This window comes from Protopterus annectens, chromosome 2.part1 (genome assembly GCF_019279795.1).
Source record: "Protopterus annectens isolate FY-2018-M chromosome 2.part1, PAN1.0, whole genome shotgun sequence".
Classification (NCBI taxonomy): Eukaryota; Metazoa; Chordata; order Ceratodontiformes; family Protopteridae; genus Protopterus; species Protopterus annectens.
Genome location: NC_056729.1, coordinates 456,100,916 through 456,123,103, shown reverse-complemented (window position 1 = coordinate 456,123,103; position 22,188 = coordinate 456,100,916). Strand labels below are relative to the sequence as shown.

At 37.8% G+C, this 22,188-nt stretch overlaps 1 protein-coding gene across 1 annotated transcript in view; it reads left to right on the top strand.

The window, feature by feature from the left end:
- Positions 1-16,621: 16,621 nt before the first annotated feature.
- The window catches only part of FREM3 (FRAS1 related extracellular matrix 3), a 624,923-nt gene continuing 619,356 nt past the window's right edge, over positions 16,622-22,188 (top strand). The window contains exon 1 of the mRNA XM_044062250.1: positions 16,622-21,761. Within this exon, the coding sequence (XP_043918185.1) occupies positions 16,733-21,761 (5,029 nt within the window). The 5' untranslated portion in view covers positions 16,622-16,732. The remainder of the gene's footprint in view (positions 21,762-22,188) is intronic.

The window sequence follows — 22,188 nt, the reverse complement described above, 5'->3', positions numbered from 1 at the left end:
TTTTAGCTGCGGGTCCTGGGTCAAAACAGGCCAACATTGATTGATCACTCTTACAATCTGAGTATTATCAGAACTATAAGTCGAAGCGAATCTAGTGTTCATGTTTGGATGTTTGACTGTACTTTGTTGTACACTAACCTGAGGATGCAAATCCTGCTCTTTATACCCTCTAGCTCTGAGGTTATCCTGCAGAACTTTTACTTCTCTGCTTCTTGCTGATTCTCTGTTACATCGTTTGTAAATCCTGTTTGTTTCATTAGTCATGATATTTCTAGCTATATGTCTCGGATGCATGCTGCTTTTTTGCAAATAAGGATTCCTCCAAGTGCTCTTTCTATAAAGGTTAAAGTCCAAGGTGCCTGAATCATTGAAACTAACACTAACATCAAGAAAATTAATAATATGCCTTGAACATTCCAATGTGAAAGACAGATAGGAAGTAGTCATATGAAGATATTTATGAAATCTTCTAAATTGTTCTTCATCCCCTTTCCATAGGATAAACAAATCATCAACAAAGCGACCATAATATAGGATGTTTTTCTGCCAAAGATTGTTAATATTTAGTATGAATTGTTGTTCCCATTCAACAAGAACTAAATTGGAGTAACTATTAGCACAGGGGGTGCCCATGGCATCCCCCCATTTCTGTAAATAGATTTTTTTCTCCATATATAAAATAGTTATTCTCCAAGATCAGTTCAAATAAGTCACAGATGAGCCTGGTCTCAGCTGTGGTTTTCTTGATTGACATCAACCGTCTAACAGAATCTATCCCAACATCATTTGGAATTGTGGTAAAAAGATTGTTGACATCCAAAGTTCATGAATTGTCAGCAGAGGGCTGTGTTATGCACACTGGAATGTTTGGTTTCACTTTAAAGATCAGTGCTGGTCCCATCTTCTGCATTATGATCTGAGGAAGACACTTATTGAAAGCGTTTATCGTGTGGATTTTAAGGGACTTTTTATTTTGTTTCTTGTTTTTATTTTGGTATCAGTTCATTAAAGGAAGTTTGATTTTGGATTTTAACAGCTCATGGATTTGTTATATCTGGAGCCACTATCTTTGGTGAACATACTGTCTTTATTTTTGCTTGTTTTCCTATTTTTGAGACAGTTCACCACAGTGTTGGGGGCATTTTGTTGCTTTATAGAAATAAACATCCCCTCCCTCTGAGAGAGTTTCAAAAAACCCTTGGCATCTACCTTCCTCTTACAATAAGCTCATAGATTATTTATAGGTGCATAGGTGATTACAGGGCTAAAAATCAAGGGGTCTTTTTAAGCCTAGCCATGCTTACCAAAAGTGAGACTTAAACCCTGTATCTTGTGTCTGTAAGGCAATCACCATAACAATTATGCCAACCCTAACCTTCTCAATCTTGCCAAATTTACAGACCACTCTTACATCTAAAGTAGAAAAATTCTGCAATAAAGTGGCAAGGTTTGCAACAAGTCGGCCTTATAGGCCACACCATTGTACTGCCATAAAACAACTAAACTATGTTGAATTGCCTTGTTACCTCGCCTACTCACAGTTAATCAGATCCCACAAAATAGTATACAATCCACAAAAATGTCTTACATTCACAGGGAAACCTTCTTCTTAACATTCACAAGTCCAGTAGCTCAGCAGGAGATACCCTATAGTCCAGTTACAACACTCAGATATGGAACTTGGTCCCACTCCAACTGAGGTTAGCTAGTAACCTTCTCGCTTTCAAAACTGATCTTAAGCAATACTTATTAGATTGCTGTCATTGTTCTTAGTCAACCCCTGGGTAACTTTTCACAACCTAAATATTATTTCTGACTGATACCTGGCATATATCTTTTCAGATACCTGTATATGTAAAGTTCCCTACCCCATCTCCAATATCTCTGTACGAGGCTACTTTTTTCTCACCAGTTTAACTTTTGTCCCTCACCATTCACAAGCTTTATCTTAACACTCTTACTTAACCTCAAAGCTTTTTTCCATGCCCTAGCACTCATCTTCCATTTCTTTCCACCCTACCTAGTGTAGATAATTTTGTATCTGTCTTTAATATTCAGCTTCTCCCTGGCTCATCTCTAGCATTAACAGGAAATAACATAATGATAATACTATCTAGTCCCCTATCACTTTTTCATAAAAGCACAATTTGTAATTACTACTAAATCTTCCACTTCCTCCCTGCTGTGATATATTATACTGTACTATGCTATACTATACTATTCTATACTATACTATTCTACTATACTATACAGTCACAAACATTCCTAACTACAGATGTAACTCAACCTACCAATAAATTCAACTTTCTTTTTAATCTGTCTGCACCAGAACAATTCTTGACATTTCTGTCAATCACTATAATTCTTGTACAGTTTTTATGTTTATGATTTGTAAATGGTCAATGCTTTGATTCTATTCAATGTTTTACATGTATAGCCATTGTAACCATGCATTTAATGCCATTCATTATGGATTAGTATTATATTTGTAGTCTCTGTGGAGCTTTTCCCCCCAAGCCTCCACAGAAAAGGGTTATTTTGCCCAGATAGACTTTTACAGTAAATAAATGCTAATAAAAATAAATGTATTTAAGCACATTCCTTGTTTTTCAAATACTTTTTGGAGTCTATCTCCTATAACTATAAATTTCTAAAGAAACACCACGTGGACATAAATTTTTCCATCTCTTTATAGTGAGTGTATTAAAATCAATAATCCCAATACTTAAAATATAAACACTACTTGACAAATAAACCAGTTTATTGTCTGTATTAATTAAAGCAAAATGCATTAGAAAAGTTAAAAAGTAGACTATTGCTTGTATCTTGTTTAGCTCAGCAGATTGCTTCTTATAAACTATACTCCTTTGGATAGGATTGTCTACCCTAATGTAGCAGAATATAAATGTAACTATTAATTGTGTTTACAATTTTTTTGCAACACAGTAAACAGTTGCCAAATATGCCCCATCCCTACCAAAACAGATTTAATTAGAAAAAAATATGTAAATTAATGAAAAAGCACCTCATCATCTAACAATATTATCTATTGATTGCAGCATTTTTGTTCTCTGATCGTAAATAACTTATTTCCCAATAAACATAATAACAATATTAAACCTTACAATTCATTGAAATAAATATTTCTTTGTTTAGTTTTCTCACCTATTTATCATAATTTAAAGTTCAACTCAAATCATTTAAAATGTATTTTCACTGCACAGTTTAAAAACATTTATTAGTAACATAGATTGTTATGCTCAGGTCACTGATCAAAATTAATCTATTATGCATTTAAGAAATCTCAAATTAATCTACCTCAAAAGTTAAGTGAAATGAATTTTAAAAGGTGAACTTCTTGACATCATTTCAAGAACATGTAGCAAACTGGTTATGGTCTCTACATATGCTCCTGAGGCAATAAGCTTTGGCTGCAGTCTAGATGAACCATGTTTGATTCCCAGCACTGGTACTAGAAGGGATGCCAGGGATAATGGGAATGAGTAGCTATTGTTGACTTATTCATTCAGGACAGGAAGGCAGCTCTGGTTTTATACTTGGATAACAGCTAGAGGGAGCACTATGTGTTACGTTATTGAGGAACAGGCTGGGGAGCACACATTGTCCAGCAGTGTGACACACTAGTTGAGAAAGATATGTGGATGCATGCTTCCCTTCCACAAAAGACAGACATTTACACATTTTATATTACTTCTACATAAACTATAATATACAAGGATATACATGCAGGCATATTCATATTTCTTTTGTCAAAGGGTATTTGAGTTTTACTGTGAAATGCTGATGGCCTGAACACCAATGATCTGAAAGGATGAAAAAATGTCCAAAACACAGACAGGTGAAAAAGTCTTATTTAAGTTTTTTTTCTGCAGAGGGGACAAGCCCCACCCCCCACCCCACCCCCCCACACACACACACACATATACATACACCCACCCTTAACCTATATATATATATATATATATATATATATATATATATATATGTATATATATACACAGCAGTTCCACAGTGACACCAACTCGAAGAAGGGAAAAGCTCCTAAACCAAGTGAATCATTGGTGACCCACACTTAGAAATCACACCAGCAATGACTTTGTATAAAAACCACATTCATTGTTATGCTGTGGCACACCCTTAGAAACCACACAGCAATAACTTCCTATAGAAAACAGCATTCAATGTTATGCCGTTGCACACACTTAGAAACCACACCATCAGTGACTTCCTATAGAAAACAGCATTCAGTGTTATGCCTTTCATCTTTTTTCTATGTGTTACTAGTGCTTGAGCAATTTCACCTCAGGAAACTGTAGGGGAGCCATTACTGTTGTAATTGTACTGCATTTAGTATACCTGCTTTTATGACTGCATACTTTGCTTTGAATTACTAGTTTATGCTTATAGTTGCATGAGCTTCACTTAAAGAAATACTTGATTGTCATCCATGTGAAGCTGTTCTGTACATGTAACAGCACAGTCAGAAGAAAGATACTCAGTCAAAAGCTTTAAATGTTTTTAAATACATTGCTTTGTCACACTTTTTCCTAAAGCAACACCAAGAATGGTAATAGCTTTTTGACCTTGTCAGCTGGTTTCACTGATGTGTTATGTGGTAACTGCTGTGTGTGTGTGTGTTGTGGGGGGGGGGGGCAGTGTGAGCCTTGATAATAACAAGGTTCTAATGTATGAACATCACTGTAATGCATGCAGCATGGTGATTAAGCTGTGATATCTGGAAAAATACAACTCAGTTAACTGCTAGAGTGGCACAAAATCCAGTCTTAGCAATTGCTAAACTCTTCTCTAAGAGATGTTAAGATTGTGTCTCACATAAATGACAGTGCCAGCCAACAAACCACAGTGGCAGAACTCACAAACAGCTTCATTTCTGCCTGCTGTGCCTCCAATCTCTCTCTAATGTTCTTAAAAAATATATGCATCACTTGCATTGCTGACATCGCTTGTTAAGTGCTTTACTGGTAATAAATGTCAGCAAAAAACTTTGCATTTTTCACCCACTTTTGCTCTAACTAGTAGTAAATGGAGAAATAAATCACCATAAACTACAAAGAATTATGAATGGGTTAGCAATTATAAGTCTGTATTATATGTTGTCAGCATGGAAGCCAAAACTCACCTCTGAAGCTTAGCTCCTGAGGTAAATTTATTGTTATGCATGTCTCAAACACGTAACAAGTGATTATAATTGCTGACCCACTTATAATCTTCTATACAACATTATAGCTTTATGCATAAGAACTTGACTGTAATAAGGTTATTTTTCCAGTCCTTGACTATAATCATCGTATTTCATATATTACAGTGGCTGTTATACTATTAGCATAAGAAAAGAAAACTGGTTAATTAATACGTTGACCTGTATTCCATGTACAATCCTTACTCTGTAATTTTAAACCATATAAAGCTCTCTTATGATACACTCAGGTTTCTCTGGTGAATACTAATATATTTCTCTAATAGATTTCTGTATCCTGAATATGCCTGGAGATAACCCATTCTCACTTATCTTGTTCATTCTGTGAGTATTTTAAAAAAATAATATAATTAGAGGTTGGTAAAGAAATGGGCCTCCAGTTAATTATATCTGCTTTTTATTTTTTTCTTTTTCCAAACAAATTTTATAGGTTTTAAAAACTCTTCATAACTGCATCACCTTTATAATCTTCATTGTATAAACTAACTATAGAAGATTTTCATTTATCAAAGCAACAAAATAAAACTGAAATTATAAGCTATCTCCCTTAGGCACACTATTTCAATTCATTATTCATGTTACAGAGTCTAATTCTACCTCTATAACTGTCTGTCAACCTCATTTTAAAGTATAACATCCCATTTTATCAACATTCAACATCCCTTTACTGTCGTATTGAAAAAGGCACTCAACATTCCCGATTCCAGTCATTGCATTTGTTTTGGTCTTAATAATTTCCTTGATAAATGATTAACTTAATTCCATTGACCTTTAACTAAATACTTCTGGTTAAACATTCACACTTTTGTCTTTTTATAATTGCAATTATATAAATCCCTTTATTGTAGAAAATATTTGTGTTATTATTTTTCTAAACATTTATGCATTTGTTGAATAATACAATAAACTTTATTGAAAATTTAAACATAAGTAAAACATAGCATATAACTGCAGTTAATCTTATCTTTATAGGTGAACTATCAACCAACCCATTCAGATAAAAATAACAAATTTATTATTTATCTTGCCACAATAAATTTAAGTAACTATTAAATTCCTGCTTTTGTAAATGTATATGTTGTTGTGTTTTCAGCTTTTCCCAGTTAGGGGTCGCCACAGCGGAACTCCGGTCTGCTAATGATTGGCAGTTGATTTTTACGTGCTGAGTTGGCAGCCCTAATGCACAACCTTCAATGAAGGTACGCCCATTCACACATGTCTCCACGCAGAAGATGCTCTAACTGAGAGTCGAACCGGTCAGCGTCTTGCTGTGAGGCGACAACGCTACCGCAGCACCACCACCGCGGATATATATGTATATGTATATATATATATATATATATATATATATATAAAATATACACACACACACACACACACACACACACATATATATATATATATATATATATATATATATATATATATATATATATATATTAAATCTATTTACCGGATTTCAAAGCTTAACCTAAACCACACACATTGCACCATGGAGCCTCGTGGTTACTGAGGTGACATCAGTATTAGTGCCGCATATATTTTGCTGGAATTGGCTAAGGAGAAGTGAGAGGAGATGACACTTTGCCTTCTTGCCTCTCATCTAAGGGAAGTGATGAGGATGATGAGTCTAGTGGAGGTGTGCCACCTCTACACTCCAGAAGAAGACTGTGGTTGTAAGAGGAGGCTGGGCTAAGGTATGTGAGTCTGCTGGGGACAACACTGGCCTAGAGTATAGGGCAGTGATGGCTTCCATGGAAACACTACATGGCATGGCATGGTATGACAGCATGTTTAAAAGTAGAACTGTGACTGTACCAGGGGATAGTACCTCAGAGCCATGTGACTATGGTGGCTCTCTGGTCCTCTTCTGTGATATTCACTTTGCCAGTGTTGTGGGAATGATGGCAATCCTGTCTGGTAGTGATGTATTAACTGCCCTACTAAAGATGTAAGAAGAGCCTACAGCAATGCAGCAACTGAAAAAAAACTTTCCCACTTCACTTTCTGTAATAATTCCATTTTTATTTACAAATGGTATATAATCTATTTTTGTTTAATGTGCTCCCCTTCTGTATATCTATAAATGTACAAAACAGTTACTTAATCTAGCCGTTCTTAAAATATATTATCCTTTTATCACAGACTTGCTTTTTGCCCTCATTTTCTATGCTGAAGTAAATGTTAAAATGACACATCCTTAATATATTTTATTTACCAGCAAATGTGGTTTAATTTTATCAAAATGTTCTACCCTTTTTTGTTATATCAGTGTATGCATAAATAACACATATCCATTAATAAATGTCTTGTATTTTTATATCACAGCAAATAACATCCTAGTTTAATAATAAAGAAGTCTAACATTTGTATATAAATTGTCTACCACAACAGCAATACTTTTTCATCTGGTCCAAATGTCGAAAAAAGTCCACCTGTCTTTCTTTAAATCTTTATATTTGTATTGACTCTGTAAATCTTATGTCTAAGAATGTAATAAGCATAATTTTGCATCCAATGGAAACAAGATTTCTGCATATTTCATATTTAATTATATTAATATTAAAACTAGAACATAAATTTTATTTAAAACTTCTAATTTTTTTAAACAATTCAGGTCTTGCAGACAGCAACCAATTTTTCTATATGGTCAGATTCATCTGATTTAATAGAAGCATTCCCAATAATGCAGTCTTGGTCATTTGACTGTAGACCACAACAAATATTTTCAACTGGTACTGGTCAAAAAGAATAGTTACATTTCCACTGAGTCAACCTGTGCAAATGTCCTCAGTATAAATACAAACTTGTGACTCCCCTAATAATATACAATTCCTACTAGGGCAAGCCTGGACAACAAATAAATAATTAAATAAGACTAGATTTAAGAATGTTCCAGATGGGTGGCATAATAGAAAAAGAACTATCAACAACACTAAAACCAAAGCTAGGTCAGTTGATTAGTATTATTTGGTTATGCCATGTATGACAGAAAAAAAGGAAGTCAAGTCAGAAAATTGAAGTCCTGAGCATCAGAAAAGAGCCATTTCCATGAAGAATGAGATAAAGCATGTTATAGATACATAAAGGTGCAACAAAATTTAAAGGAAAGGAAACTAAAAATGAAAATGGATAAACACTGGACACAAAAATGGATACAACTGAGTCTGATAAAATGATTACATTATTAAACAATTTACAAAGTAAGGAGATGGTACTTTACCAAAACCAGCCGGCTGAAATGCCCAAGATAAAGTTAAAGGGTAATGAAATAACCAAGAGGTCTAATGATGAGCAGTTTTTTTTAAATGCACCATGAGTGAAGAATGAGGTTTCTAATGGATGAAAAAGGCACATGTGACCCCCTTCACAAGACTAGCACTAAGAAAGAGGTTAGAAATGAATGAGCTGTCATTGTGACCTCATTTTCAGAATCACTGCTGAAGGAATACTTTTTAGAATATCTGGAAATCTGCAAGGTGCAGAAGTCAGGCGGGTGTGGCTTCACAGCAAGAAGACGGGGTTCAACAGGTGGATAGAGTTTTTTTGACTGTAGAACAGGACATAAGATTTGAAAGGAGTGATGAATGTGAACTAGTTAGATTTTAGTAAGGGATATGGCACAGTTCACTCATATAACTTATTAGTGAGGTACCACATTAATTAGCACTGTGACAGGTTCTTAATAATGTCTTTACAAAAACCTTTAGACAAGTTCTGGAAGGAAGTTTGCCTTCTTGTCAATAATGTTATGCAACAGAGCTGATAAAAAACAATAATAATTAGCTGCCTAAAGCCTGGGAAGAAAGTTGACAACATTGGAGGAAATGTATATTATATGACAACCGAAAGACATTGTCAAAAATTCAAAATAATGCACTTGAGAAACAGAAATGCAGAAAAGAAGCAGTTAACTTAACAACTGCTGACAACAACAAAAGTGAAAATGGACTGCTGAGTAGTTTTAACAGATGGCCTAAGGATAAGTAATCAGTATGAGAAATCAGCAGGGAAGGTGCTGGAATATTGAATTGTATTGGAAAAAGTAATAGTAGAAAACATGAACATAACTTTCCTCCTTACAGGCAATTTTAAGAGCCTTGTGTCAAGTACTGTGTGTAGTTCTGAAGGTCTCCAGAGAGTAAGAGCAGAGAAATGACATAGAAGAGCAACAAAAGTGGTCCACTGTCTGCATCAGAGTCCAGAGAATAAGGGCAGAGAAAGGTCATAGAAGAGCAACAAAAATGGGGCACTGTCTGCATCAGAGTCTATACAAAGAGAAACTAGCAGAACATAATGAGGAATGGAGTGGGCAGAGGAACATGATAAAAACTTTATAGAGAATCCAGAGCCCATGTAAGCATTTTTTTTTCAGAAACAGAGACATCTGTTCACAATAAGAAACAGTTTAAGGATGCCAGGTGGTTGAATGAATCAGGAGGGATTTAAGTCACTATTTTTCCACAGAAACTCTGGTGGATGATTGGAACTTCTTTACTTAAAATATAATAAGATCAGAAATAGTGTCCAAATTCAAAACCATATAGGAGAGTTATAAAGGCATACTTACAGTACAGATGGGGGTTGGTGAGATAAGGTATTTTATAACTAGGACCTCCTGCAGCTTATCCAATAAGTAATGGCCTGGCTAGAAACGTTATGTGGTCATTATCTGCAGTCTAAAATGAACATCTCTGTGATGTGGTTATGAGTTTCAGCCACCCCCATTTCCACTGCAATCACTATCAACCTCCACCATATTAGCATTCCACAAACCTGGAACCCCTATTTAATTTCCCAGATCAACACATAGCTGCAGTAAGTACCCAGAAAAAAACACTAGTAGAAAGCTCTGGTGCTCCCCCTACCTGCAAATTGGAGAATTTCCCTGCTCATGGTGAGATTTCTGCCAAATATCTATGAAAAGACTTTTTAGAATCCATACACTTGCAAAATAAAAAGAAAAAGAATACAGTCTGAAACATATTAAATAACTATGACAGCAATTAGCATACTTTGTCTTAGTAATTTTACATTTGTTGTGAGGTATACAATGTCCTTTTCACTGGGATATAATGCATACATTTACTGACACTCACACATATCTTAAGTACCGTACAGAGCACCATTATTCAGCATACTTATGTTTTATAACACCAATTACTGCATTACCATCTTCTTCATATTTTAGCTTTGTATCAGCATGGATCTGCGGTGGTGGTACTGAGGTAGCGTTGTCGCCTCATAGTAAGACGTTGTCCTGTTCGATTCTCAGCTAAAGCGTCTTCTGTGTGGAGACATGCGTGAATGGGCGTACCTTCTTTGAAGGTTGTGCATCAGGCCTGGCAAGTCGGTACATAAAAATCTACTGACAATCATTAGCGGACCGGAGTTCCGCTGTGGCAACCCCTAATCGGGAAAAAATGAAAGATACAACAACAACATCAAATGTCATGCTGATATATTTATATTTATTCAATTTTTCCACTCTTTGTAAGAGAACTATGAATATAATTTCATGAAGTAGAATTATTATTAAACATTATCACTTATCCTTGTTTTGTTATCAAACAATATAGCTAACTCAAAACAATCTGATAACCATCCAGTACTAACTCCATATTGCTTTTCTTGTTACTGCCTATGATCTGTTTCCACAGTAGACATTGTCTGTATGAAGATTATATTTTAGACTCATTAACACATTCCCTGACACAGCTGATAGCAGTATTAAATATCACAAGTTAACAAGGGGGCCCTGTGGAATCCCATTGGTACTCTTAGATTGTTTTAAATTATATGCCCTATGGGTACTTCTTGTTTTGTGTCAAAGAAATTCAGTGCCGATCTGTTAAGTACATTACAATGTATTTATTTTAATTTATTTTACATTTGTTAACTAGGTAAGTGAACTGGTCCAAGAACCCCTGTCAGCCATGACCCAAGCTAAACAGGAAAATACAGAGTACAGACACAAATAAAAAATATGTAGTTTAAATTATCATAGTAAAACGTGTATGCAGTTTTGCAGAAGCACGTAATAGCAGCATAAACATATAATATAAAGGAGCCTGTGGCTTACAAATATAATACAAAGGAAGTAATCAACAGTTCCAAAATACAGGTTTTTGCAGTGGCAGGTATAAAGAAGTTATATTAATTTAGAAGCATGTACAATGAGACAAAGAAAGAAAAAAAAAGAAAAAATAAGAAATAAATGCCATCTCCCTCTTACCCTTCCCTTCTTCACTAAATGGTTGACAAGTACTCTGGGGGCAAGTATGACAGTGTGGGCTTAACAGCATCTAAAGATGGAAGGTGAAGACTTCATTTCCTGCCATCTTTAGTAGCTAAATATGGTGAGAAAAAGAATGGAAAGCCTTAGATAAATCCACATAAAGACCCACCACTGACCTCCTTCATTTATTTATCCTATTACTCTGTGGTAGTGCTGTCGGCTCACAGTAAGACGCTGTCCGGTTCGACTCTCAGCTAGATCGTCTTCTACGTGGAGACATGCATGAATGGGCGTACCTTCGTTGAAGGTTGTGCATTAGGGCTGGCAACTCAGCATGTAAAAATCCAATCATTAGCAGACCGGAGTTCTGCTGTGGCGACCCCAACCGGGAAAAGCCGAAAGACACAACAACAACTTCTCTAGCACATTTAGCAAACAGGAGGACATGGCAATAACTGGACAAAATATCAGCTGGTAGTGTGAAAAGTGGCCCTATGCAATACTGACTAATGTTGATGTGACACCCTAATCCCATGAAAAATATGAGGAAATTGTTTAACAAGAATGAATTATTTGCTTTCCACTCACTTTCCAAATAAATAGTATGTATAGCTTTTATTTTAGTAGTTCTTCAAATACCCATGCTTTGTTTATTTGAGTAAAAGGTTGCATTTATAATTATTGATCAAATTTTAATTGACCTTCATGTATATATGGATGGATTCATGTTAATCTGTTGACAAAAATGTCTCCAAATGCCAATAAATCAAAATAAATTATGCCAAAAGAAGCAAAAACATTTTTGCAGTGGCAACCCATGTGACAACAACCCCCCCCCAAAAAAATTATATGCATCTAGCCTGTAGAGAAAAGGCCAAACTCCATTGTGACCGAAAGGTGTTTCTGTGCAATGCTTCCAGTCTATTGGCAGGTGAAAAAATGGCTATTGATAGATTGACTGCATCCCATGTGGACCATCATTGCCATTGTCCAGTCACTGAAGAAGCACCTATATTTTAATAAATACGAATGTTAATGTACTCAAGGTATTCCTATTCAGGGATTACTCTACATATGTTAAATTATCCAGATCTACAGACTCTTTTTTTAATTTATTGTTCGAGTGTGCGCTAGCTTCTCATGCTACTCTTCCAAAGAAGCATAGGGACTGAGTAAATCAACTGTATGTACCTTTAATGCTCTGCCAGTGTGATCTAATATTTTGTTTGTTGACCTTTTCTGAGATTACTTTACACTATTGCATACTATCTTGAATTCTTCCATTGCTGATAAATCCAACACATGTATGTGGTAAGCTGCTCTGTACACCCAACACCATTTATAGAAAAAAATGCTCCCTCATACCCTGACTCATCCTCCATTTATTTTCAGGTTGAGGCTTTTGTTTGGTACAATTTTGTCTCGTAAAAATGGTATATTCCTTAATTTATTGGTAAATTGAAAATATGTGAAAATCCTACCATGTTCCCTCTTCCCTCTTTCTCTAGTGCATGTAAGTTGTAAGTCATTCCCATGTGACATAAACCTCATGCCTTCTTGGTAGTAATCCTCAGAATAGCTTCATTCCTATCTATGTCTCCACAGATACGAGGTCTCTTGTAACTTCTTACCTTCTGCTGATAATGCTTCGCCCTCCACTACTTAGTATCTCCCTGTTTGTCTTATGTCCCTATTTAACTGCTATTCCACATGTAAATTGTGAAATAAATGCTTACCAGTCCCTCCTTTCCACATTTTTCATTAACAGTATTTCACCATTAACTGTGAACACTTACCATGATTTTTGCCTTCTATTAGACATTACTTTCCAAGTGTTTGCATAAATCTAAGTTGCCATATATTACGATTTTTGCAGTGTGGGTTATGTTCTATTGCATCATTTACATACCTGCATAGTACAACTTATCTGGGACAGCTGGTGTCCTGTGCATGCCACCCCCCAACAAAAAAAGTTAGATTCCCATCTGTAGGTAAATAATTACTATGCTACTGTGTTGATATATTGATACATAACAGTTCTTTCCTATCTTTTTGACATAAACTGTAGCAAGGACCTTCAAAACATGTAAGAATCCATGATGAAATGATTACTTGCAAGGACTGATTACTACCTCTTCTACAGTACTGACTATGTCCCCTAACAGTTTGCATCTAGTGCAGCTGCCTCCTTTGCCCCACCCTAGCCACAGCTTTGTTCAATAGTTATCCAATCTGTAACAGATTTTATCATCTGCAAAGAGACTTGGTATTTCTGCCAGCCTCGCAGTAATGTAACAGACATTGAAGGTAAATAGTCCCAGTATTGACCTCTGTGCGTGTGGGACATGGTATTCCGTGTTTTTTTTTTTTTTTTTTTTTTGCTATTCAGGCTCAGTTTTGAATACATATCAGTTATCTATCCTTTTAATGGCTGTTCTTTTCCTGTATTAATTGTGAGCATAACACTACAGCGCTGGATGTCTGACACACAGCATTATGATTCTTGTGTCTTTCGGCTTATCCCGGTTAGGGGTCGCCATAGCGGAACTCCGGTCCGCTAATGTTTGGTAGTGGATTTTTACGTGCCGAGTTCCCAGCCTTGACGCACAACCTTTAACGAAGGCACGCCCATTCACGCATGCCTCCACACAGAAGACGCTCTAGCTGAGAATCGAATGGGATAACGTCTTGCTGTGAGGTGACAACGCTACCGCAGCACCACACAGCATTATGATGATTTTAGTAATTCAGTCCTGCTACAAATGCCATGAATCTATGCATAGCCCCCCCATACACACACACACACACACACACACACACAACTTATTTTATATTTGGCTCTGTACTGTCTTGCTCCCAGTTTAAAATGGAATCACATTTCTTAATTCAGTCCAAGAAGACCAATTGCTTTTATAAGTACCACATTTAGTTATCTGTAGGATTTAATACGAATCGTTCTTGTTCTTTCAATTTTAAATGTTCTTTTATAAGATTCTTCTCTGCAAAAGGCTTAGAATCAATTTCTCTGACAAGGACAAGTCTGTTGTCTGGCATGCTTATGTCCTAGTCAAATTGTTTTGCAACTGCAGTTACATCTATTGTGTATATTTGCCTTTTTTCACAATGTTCTCAGTCTCCATCCCTTTAATTCATATAAAATACTTTTATCCCCATCCTAACAGTCCTTGCTCTTTCTGTCCCATGTAAGCCTTTGTCTTTCTGATTACTTTTCTGAGTCCTCCTTTAAGTTTTCTGCATCTAAAACTTGTTCTGTCCTGCATATTATCATCTCCACGTCTCCCCTCTCTGTCCTGGTTCCCTGTCTTCTTGATTCATAATGTCCATGGTCATTCTTTTCATACTAGCTAACGTTTTCTGTATCTCCTCTGCTGTGTCCTCTCTCGACTCAACACAACCACACAATATTTTTCGTGCGCTCTCAACGTCTTTGTTCAAGAATCAGGAGCAAACGCAAAAATAATAAAGGACACAGACGCAAAAGCAGGGATTTTTTTAAAGTTACTCTAATTCATTTAGAAAGTTAAAACAGCGTGGATTGTCTAAACGTGCATTTTCTGAAAAATAAGAACTACGAAATTCTGTCCAGCATTATTGACTGACCACACCTCAGTGATTTACCAAAAGAAAAACAAAATTATGATATGGCAAAAATATGAGGCAAACATCAGATAAGTTCTACAAAAGTCAGACAGCTGAGAACAATAAAACGTTACACATTCAGAGACTACGGTGGTATTGGGTTGCCCCCCTTTCCAGACATTACTGCAGCGTTTTGCAGTTCATACTGACCCAGATTCTATTCTCTGCCAGCATCTCCTCAGTTCCTACCTAAAAATCAGCTTTTGCGCCCATTTTTCCTAGTTTTAAACTGACCGACCAGTAAATTGAAGCTTAAAATTATCTTGTTTATATTTGACAGGGCTGAGTGACAAGCCATGCAGATTATACAGCATCAAGGTGAATATTCACTGTGAATATTCATTCTCTGGCCATTTTTAAACACAGGCTTCATGCTTTTTTATGTTATCTTTAATTAGAGTTACTACAGCTTTTAGTACACAATATGTAAAACAGAGATTAAATAAAGTTATCCTCATTTTCTACATTTATAAGTGCACCGTCGAAAGCACCGCGTGTCCTGGGTGTCTGACTTGCTTTGTCACTTTGTACGTAACCACATACTGAATGTTGTAAGGTAAGAAGCGTGTAAGTATGTACGCAATATCCACAAGTTCCCGTTTTGCAGTCCATACCCATAACCCGTGCAAATCACAAATTTTATAAACCAAAATATAAAGCAAAAATCTGGACATTATGCCAAAATCTATACAGTTGAAGGTACCATGCCACTCAGCTATCCACATTTGTTTGCACAATGTCCAGCTTTGTGCCTCATATTGTTGGTCTGTTACTCATAAAATTTGTGGTTTTATGGCAAGTTACTGAGGATTGAAGTAATTAAATAATGACATGCAATTGAGTTTCAGATAATATCCTTAAGAAAAATTCATGCTAATATAAAGTATTCCAACTTTCTAAGTTTAAAAGAGCAATATTTAAAATCTGTCCCAATTTTCTGGCCTTTGTCCGCCCCACCCCACCAAATTATTTTAGGTTTTGTCCATATTTCATGCGCCAATAGGTTGAGAGGTATGAGAATGGCTATATAATCGACAGACTTTTATTTGGCAATAAATACAATCAACTACTACCCAAATCAGCAATTCCTTTTTCCTTCTTGATACAACACATATACACACACACACACAAAAGACTGCTTGGGTTGTGTGTAGCAGTCAAAGAACTCGCAGAACTACAAACTTTTTGCTCAGTAAGCAGTGTTTCAGTGCACGCGGCATATTCTGAACTCTTTCTTAGTGTTTAAGACTGTGAGGAGAGGTCAGGAGATCCTTTTTGTCAAGTTAATTATGGTAAGGGGCTCGGCACAGACGCGTAGAGTTGAGTTTCCAGTGTCAAATGGTTGGATTTGATTGACTGCTCCTCATATAGACTGTATTTTTAGTAGGGCGTGTCCTAGGCGCGGGGTGGAGTTATGGGCTGGCCCTTTGACCCCGGTAAGAATTACCTGCGGAGCTCGCGAACAGCTCGGTACACTTAGTCCATGTGCAGTGTAGGGAAAGCAGAGCAAGGTGCTTCTGTGGGCACTAAACGGCATCTTTCCAGGAAAAGTTAAATACCGGACTGCAAAGACAAAAGGACAACTAGCAAAGCAAATGGCTAGTTATCGGCAGCACACACTGCCGCTGGAGGCTTCATTCATTGTGTGCTGCTTACTAACTTTGAACAGTTTGCTTCCTTTTTTGCCTTGCACTGGCGCGCAAGACACGGATCACAGTTTATTGTACGGACCCTTACAAGTACCACATTTGGACTCTATCCTCCTTGCAAATAATGGAATTAGAGTGCCTTTTGGCAGATCTGTGTTTATCGATCCCCTAAACGACTTGTTGTTGCAAGTACAGCCGGGAGACAAATGTTACATTACTGTTCTTGAGAACGATCCCTTATCCCAGAGACCCGGCATGGTGTCACCCAAAAAGTTTCCATGTGAATTCGGACCAGAAGATGTTAAATACACACATCTGGGATCGAGAAGTCCGAGCAAGGACAGGGTCAGGCTACAACTGAGATATGACTCCCAAACTGACACTGTCATTATCCCGTTCATGCTCGAAGTGGAAGTGATGTTCCATCAACTAGAAATTGTAACCAGAAACATGCCTCTGGTAGTGGACAAACTAAACGGCATAAGCAACCAGATAGATAAAAAAGTGCTGGAGTTTGCCTACGATAGTGACGCGACCACTTGTAAAGTAACCCCACTCCTCAGCCAGGGTGGGCTGCCAAGGTATGGAGAACTTTTAAATTTTACTTCAAAAGGACAAATGATTGACTGTGATACTTTCGCCAAGTTAGATATTCGCTACAAACATACAGCCCCTACAAATTCCCCAAACAGGGACTATATTCCCATGTTAGTTGAGTTGTTGGACAAAGATGGAAATTCGGTGAAGCAAGAGCACTTTCAGATCATGGTTAGAATTAAAGAAGGTACTGAAAACACTTCCCCCAAGCCTAGTTTTGTCGCTATGATGATGATGGAAGTCGATCAGTTTGTAATGACAGCCATTACCACTGATATGCTGGCTGCTGAAGACTTAGAATCCAACCCGGATTACTTAATTTTCAACTTGACTTCCCCAATGGGGTACCAGCAGGGCTATATCATTAGTACAGACGACCAAAATCTCCCCATTACTTCTTTTTACCAGAGAGATGTGAATGACTTAAAAATAGCCTACAAGCCTCCATCTGTGGACTCTGATGAAGAAAGGATCTTCCAGTTAGAGTTCCAGGTAGTGGATACTGAAGGTGCTACCTCTGACACGTTTGCCTTTATGGTCGTAGTGAAGCCTATGAACACTCTGGCCCCTGTTGCTACCAAAAATACAGGTCAGCTGCTTTTTGAAGGCCAGTCTAGACCGCTTTCTACAGCTCAGAATTTAGAAATAAGCGACGAAGACAACCTTCAGGATGTTAAGATTACTGTCCTTGATGGTCTCAAACACGGAGAGCTCTATGTTCTGGGGGCCCGGCGGAAATTTTTCACTCCAGCTGACCTGGATGCAGGAATAGTTATCTACCAACATGATGGAAGTGACACCTACAGTGACAATATAATCTTCCGCATGACTGATGGTAAGCATGAAGTCGAATTCCTCTTCCCCATCACTATTGTCCCCACAGACGACGAACCTCCGATTGTAAACGCCAATACGGGACTAGTCCTCTCCAAAAATGAAATGGCCCAAATCTCTCCCTTTATCTTGAGTGCCACAGACATCGACTCTGAAGATTCCACCATCAAGTTTACAGTTGAGGCCCCATTTTCTATCATAGGTGAGGTAGTCATAAGGCAGTCTGAGAAGCCATTTGACTTGTCTGTTTGGAGATACATTGAAAATGACGGAGTTTATGAAAAAGTAGTCACAGAATGGCTCCAGCAGGACTTGCTGGATGGAAAGTTATTTTACCGACACGTTGGACCCCACAGCACTACTGTTGTCACAGACCATTTTGTATTCCGTGTTCAGGATGACAACGATCCCCCAAACCAGTCTGGGGAACATACATTCACTGTTAAAATTCACCCAGTGGATGACCTCCCTCCTGAACTTTTCCCAGGCACCACCCTGCATATGACTGTTAAAGAGTACGACTTGACCCATTTCAAGAAAAAGTTCCTCCGCTACACTGATCTGGACTCAGATGACCGCGACTTGAAATACACCATTACGAAGCCACCAACTGATACAGATGAGAACAATCCTGTGCCCACTGGCCAGATTGTACTTACAGACAGCCCTGATGTAGTGATCACAGAATTTACACAAGCACAGGTGAATCACCATAAAGTAGCTTATAAGCCATCAGATCAAGAACTCGGTATAACCCCAAGAGTGGTACAATTTAATTATACAGTGGAAGACCCCGCTGGTAATTCAGTGGAGGGTATATTCACAATATTCTTACAGCCGGTGGATAACAAACCACCTCAGATTACTAACACCGGCTTCACCGTATTAGAAAGAAACATTTTTGTAATCACAAATAATGAACTGGATGCCACAGACCCAGACACAGATACTGATCAGATAACATTCACTTTATCTGAACGTCCACAGCATGGGTATCTGCAGTACCTTGGTATTGACATGGCAAATGGTGAAACGTTTGTACTGGACGATATTGCAGAAGGACGTATCTCCTACAAGCATAACGGGGATGAGTCAACAAGTGATTCTTGCAAACTGATAGTCGGGGATGGTGTCCATGAAGTCCCTATTACCATCAGAATCACAGTTAAGCCAGTAGATGATGAAACACCAACCATCATGCTTCCAGCCGGGTTATTAGGTGCCTCCATAGATGTGTTAGAAAATGGAGCAACTGAAATCACAACCAATGTCATTCAGGGAAGGGACGAGGACACTGATGACTTAATGTTAACCTTTATTGTAGAAGAACTTCCCAGACTTGGAGACATACAGGTAAATGGTGTCCCATCAGAAAGGTTCACTCAGCAAGACCTTATTAGTGGGTCAGTGTCTTATGTTCACACAAGTGGCGAGATTGGTCCCCAAAAACAGTACGACTCGTTTAATTTAACCGTTTCAGATCTGTCTGATGAATGGGTCGTTGGAGGCAATAAAGTCCAGGGTGTCCGTGTATCAGTGATAATTCTCCCAGTCGATAATACTGCTCCAATAGTAACAGTGGGAGAGCAATTTACGGTCCCAGAGGGAGAGAAAAATGTTGTGACACTTGGCAATTTAAATGCCGAAGATGTAGATACCCCTAGTGATGACATACTTTGCACGATAATTGTCCAACCAACTTCTGGGTATGTTGAAAATATTGCTCCAGCTCCTGGTTCTGAAAAATCTCGAGCGGGGACCCCAATTAGTGCATTCGCTATTGGGGATATCCGTCAGGGTCACATTAACTATGTGCAAAGCATACACAAAGGGGTAGAACCCCGTGAAGACAGATTCACCCTCCAGTGTTCAGATGGCATTAACTTGTCTGAACGTCATTTTTTCCCAGTAGTAATTATCCCGACCAACGACGAGAAGCCCGAAATATTTGTTCGGGAGTTCATTGTAATGGAAGGCATGAGTCTTGTGATAGACACCCCCATTTTAAATGCAGCTGATGCAGACCTCCCCCAAGATGAGCTTTATTTCATAATAACTGCGCCTCCGAAGCATGGTAATATCATGCAACAGCTAGCAAGCGGCTCTGTTCCTGCAAATAATTTTTCACTAGAACAAATTAAAGAAGGATCAAATATTGTCTATGAGCACGATGACTCTGAAACTAAGGAAGATAGTTTTGAAATAAAACTAACCGATGGGAAACACACCATTGACAAAAAAGTCTTAATCATGATCATTCCAGTAGATGACGAGACTCCAAGAATGACCATTAATGATGGGCTTGAAGTCGAAATTGGTGAGTCCAAAATAATAACTAACAAAGTACTTAAAGCCACAGATTTAGACTCTGAAGACAAAACACTTACTTACACTATTCGTTTTGGACCAAGTCAAGGCCTTTTGCAGCGTCTAACGGATGAGGGTGATGTGGTGGGCAATATTACTTTAAGTATGAATTTCACTCAAGATGACATTGACAAAAGACTTATCCAGTATGTCCACACAGGCCAAGAAGGGATTCGAGACCTCATAAAATTTGATGTTACTGATGGCATCAATCCTCTAATAGACAGGTACTTTTACGTAAGTATTGGCAGCATCGACATGGTTTTTCCAGATGTAATTAATAAAGGAGTTACACTAAAGGAGGGAGGCCGGGTAACTCTCACCACTGATCTCCTTAGTACCAGTGACCTTAATAGCCCTGATGAAAAATTGCAATTCAGTATCACCCGGGCTCCAAGTCGAGGCCATTTAGAAAGTACAGACAACCCAGGTGTACCAATTACATCCTTTACACAGCTGCAGCTGGCAGGTAATAAGATTTACTACCTCCACACCTCTGGTGATGAAGTGAAAATGGACAGCTTTGAGTTTGAAGTTACCGATGGTTACAACCCCGTGTTCCGAACCTTTCGAGTATCCATTACTGACGTAGATAATAAAAAGCCTGTCCTGACTATTCATGACTTAGTTGTTAATGAAGGTGAATCCAAACTTATCACACCTTTTGAACTAACCGTGGAAGATCGTGATACACCAGACCATCAGCTACGGTTTACCGTGACACAAGTGCCGGTTCATGGGCGGCTTTTGTACAACAACAGCATTTCTGTCACTAGTTTCACAAAACAAGACCTGAATGAAAATCTGATCAGCTATAAACACGATGGCACAGAGACAAACGAAGATAGTTTTTCCTTTACTGTAACTGACGGGACACATACAGAATTTTATATCTTTCCTGACACCACCTTTGAAACTCGTAAGCCTCAAATGATGAAGATTCAGATCGCTTCAGTGGACAATGGCGTTCCTCAGATTGTTGTCAACAAGGGTGCTCCAACTCTGCGAATCCTACACACTGGCCATCTTGGTTTCATGATTACCAGTAAGGTCCTGAAGGCGGAAGACCGTGATAGCCCACATAAGTTTCTGAAGTTTACGGTTACAGAGTACCCGTTACATGGCTCCATCATCAACACAGCTTTGGGCAATGACAGCATTAGAACTTTCACCCAAGGTTAGTAACTGTTTGCAATCTTTTTCAAGTACCTTTTGGTCAGTGTGAGTTGCGGTAGCTCCAAATGCCATTAAGGTATTATTTGTACTCCATTGTTAACTTTACTCTTGGTAGGATTCGAACAAGGCATGTAGGTACAGGTGTGAGTGAAATAATGTATATACATAGACATACCTATTCATAGAAAAGTAGACTTACAGGATTCGCATTTTAAGCAAGCATGTTATACTAGAAGGCAACCCCACTATTTCTTACCTACTCTGCTAAATCACATGGTGACTTGGGATATGGTCTAGAACCTGTACTTTCCCTTCAAAATTCAAACACTCCTCTGGTCATACTGAAACATAAATTTGGATAGTCAGTAAATATGGCACGTGACAGTCGTGAAACGTTCTTCACGATTTCAGTAAGTCTGTTATGATTC